This window comes from Abrus precatorius, unplaced genomic scaffold, assembly GCF_003935025.1.
Source record: "Abrus precatorius isolate BTA unplaced genomic scaffold, Abrus_2018 Scaffold2, whole genome shotgun sequence".
Taxonomy (NCBI): Eukaryota; Viridiplantae; Streptophyta; class Magnoliopsida; order Fabales; family Fabaceae; genus Abrus; species Abrus precatorius.
In genome coordinates this window covers 29,534,699-29,537,782 of record NW_020874362.1, presented here as the reverse complement: position 1 = coordinate 29,537,782, position 3,084 = coordinate 29,534,699, and the positions used below count along the sequence as shown (strand labels likewise).

Below are 3,084 nucleotides of genomic sequence, written 5' to 3'. Positions count from 1 at the left end.
AAATATTTATAAATTTTAATAGGAATGAGTGTAGATATAAATATTTAAGTATTTACCTTAAATGTTTGTATTATTATATTATTTATGTAAAATTATATAAATATATATTTTTTAAAATAAACACAAGTAATAAGTGTAAGTATGTATATACAAGTATATGTAGAGTACAAATATTAAAGTTATTATCTATACTAAAGTAAAGTACAAATATTTTTCTGAAACGCAAATAAAATCGGTAGTATCTTACTCATTATTATTTCTAATTTTATCCATTAGGATGGAACGCAGCGGGTATGTTTTAAAATTATTTGATTTAAACATTTAAAAATGAATACGGTATAAAATAGCATGTATGAAGTTTTTGGTTAGAGTAAAAATCCAAATTTCACAAGCAGCTAGGAGATTGGTAGGGACCGGTTCTAACTCAATTGGGGACATTGATAAGCCAATAGCTTTTCTTCCCTATGTTTAGATAACTATATATGTAATATTCAGAGGAAACAAGAATCTTTCTTCGCCAGCTCACATCATTAATTCAACTATTCAAGTTCTTAAATGAACAGGCTCGTACATTCTGATAATATCAGAGCAATACGTAGGTCACTAAAAGATTCTACCAAACTTCATAAGTTCCATATATTATTTCACCTAGCTACGTACCGCTAAATTCAGTGTGTGTGTGTGTGTATATAGTGTAAATGAAGATCATAATGATTGCCATGAAAATGAGAACACAGAAAATAATTAAATTGATATAAAAAAAAAACTAAATTAATTCGCTCTTCCGAAATTGACGGTCCAAGAAAATGGGCGAATTCAAATCGACCCTAGCTAGAATAATGCTAACACTTAATATTTGGAGGGGTTGTACGTAATTTTACAGACTCAACGGCTAACACCTAACATCCAATTTTGGACAAGGATCATGTGGATCGGTTACATTATTTTGTGAGACATCGATGGCATTATTATTATTATTATTATTATTATTATGTTATAATTTAGTCTAAAGTCCTACAGCTAACAGCTACTCTAACTAGCTAGCTCCACCATACGACACCGTATATCAGAAGACAGACGAATCAGACTGCAGCGAGTCATTCACCAAATTAAGTATGTTATTCCAGTAATGCTTATTATTCTCTTCGAGGCTCACGTTGCAGATGCTTCCATCCCCGTTAATGATTGCCAAGTTTTCTTCTTGCGAGGCTAAGTTATCGTTGGAATCATAAACCAAGGCATCATCATTGTTGAGTCCTTCGAGGACGACATTGGACGAGAGTGCTGGAGCAACATTATTGTTGTTGCTGTTGTTTTTGTACCTTGTTGTGTTTGATCTAAATGCTTCCACAGCCGCCATGATATCATCGTCTTGCAAGTGTAACATTGTGTTGTGATCACTAATCCCTTTCATGAACCCACCCTCACACGGGTTTGGTGTGGCATTTGTAGTCGTGGTGAGAGGGAGTAAGTTATTGTTTTCATTGAATATTACTCCGACGTTGTTGGTGGGGACAGGAAGCACTGTTCCTGGGAAGTTCAGCGTGGACGTGGGAGACTCGAGGGTGTCATCAGTGGATAGCATCATGGCATACATGCTATGCATTATTTTGTTGTTGTCTTTTGTTCCTGTTGTTGTTGGTTGTGGCTTCGACCATGAGCTTTGCCACGCTTTGAGCACGTCAAGGCAAGGTGGTAGTGATGGTTGTTGCGTTGTGATTTTGTTGAGGACGAGTCTCGCGGGTTGTGGGGAGGAGCAGGATCCGAGGTTGTTCTGGACTTGCAACTTTGATTCTCTCACCAATCTTGCTTCGGCTTCGAGCCGAGCACTCTCCCACTGAGCCATGTGGCTCAGGTTGGCTACGTCCTTGGACTGGCAACTACCCGAACCACCGAGAGCATCGGTTTTAGGCTTGTGGGTTGTAGGGTCTATCCCCATTCTTGTTAGCCTCTTCTTCAGGTGTGTGTTCCAATAGTTCTTTATCTCGTTGTCGGTTCTCTTGGGAAGTTGAGCCGCTATTGCTGACCATCTACGTTCAATATGTTAAACAACAGGAATTAACAATGGACATGTAAAGCCAAACAAGCACATCACGTGTTTAGATACACCACTTAACTAAATTCTTATTCAATAAACATTTTTTAAATGATAACTTATATTTTAAATTTAATCATCTAAAAAAGAATTAGTTAAAACAAAGATCATGAACTACTGGTAATATCTTCTAAAAAGCTAATATACTATTGATGTCTTCGTGTTTTACAAATGCATGGCATGTTGTTGTATCACTTTTCTAGGTGGGAAACTTGAATAGCTAAAAAGAAGAGCATACTAAAGTTATCGTAAGTTAACTTGCATTGCTTGGGCATTTAATCATGTAGATATAGCGAGGGCATTTGCTATTTTTGCTTTATGTGGCACTTCATTACTGTGATCCTACTTTCTATTACTTATTTGCTGACCTGTTTCCAAGAAGGGCGTGAAGTTGAATGATTGTTTGCTCTTCCTGCAAGCTGAACTTTCCTCTTTTTATGTCAGGTCGGAGGTAGTTAGTCCACCTTAGTCTGCAGCTTTTCCCACATCTTTGAAGGCCTAAATATTATGAACCAAGAAGATGATGTACAACCTTAGTCTTCTTATATTATAAACTGAAGCAAACATATACTAAATATATAAATAGATACAAAGCAAAAAATAACCCTATTGTGTTATTACCAGCTTTGGCTGGCAATGCACGCCAGCTTCCATGGCCAAACTCTTCAATGTAAGCCATGAGCTTTTGATCTTCCTCAGGAGTCCATGGCCCTTTCTTCAGCCCCACCTTTTCACAGCACGGTGACCTACCCATGTTTTTCAGCCTCTGTGACCAATCAATGGAACGTTGAAGTTAGGGGTTTTGGGAGGTTTGGTACTGCAGAGAACACGTCAAAGAACAAACTAAGCAAGTTCAAGGAGAACGGTGGGAAAGCAACGTTATATATAGAGGATATGCATTACATACTACTGAACAAGTAGTTATGATGTTCGTACGTATATTTGTGAGTGAGGTTCCGTATCTTAATTTTGCGCACCTGCGTCGAAAA

The 3,084-nt window shown here is 37.3% G+C and overlaps 1 protein-coding gene across 1 annotated transcript; it reads right to left on the bottom strand.

Annotated features, from left to right (window-relative positions):
- Positions 1-1,066: 1,066 nt before the first annotated feature.
- Positions 1,067-2,849, bottom strand: LOC113858805 (transcription factor MYB106-like). The gene is made up of 3 exons (XM_027491560.1): positions 2,717-2,849; positions 2,464-2,593; positions 1,067-2,030 (listed from the first exon to the last, which is right to left on the bottom strand). The coding sequence occupies exons 1-3, from the start codon at positions 2,847-2,849 to the stop codon at positions 1,067-1,069; spliced, it is 1,227 nt and encodes a 408-aa protein (XP_027347361.1).
- Positions 2,850-3,084: the final 235 nt, after the last annotated feature.

Bases quoted from the DNA above. Each gene is read 5' to 3' on its own strand.
- LOC113858805 (XM_027491560.1), bottom strand. From the start codon at position 2,849: ATGGGTAGGTCACCGTGCTGTGAAAAGGTGGGGCTGAAGAAAGGGCCA. The intron at 2,594-2,716 runs GTAATAACACAA...CATAATATTTAG, and splicing joins TGCATTGCCAGCCAAAGCTG to GCCTTCAAAGATGTGGGAAA. The intron at 2,031-2,463 runs GTCAGCAAATAA...TATTGAACGTAG, and splicing joins CACGCCCTTCTTGGAAACAG to ATGGTCAGCAATAGCGGCTC.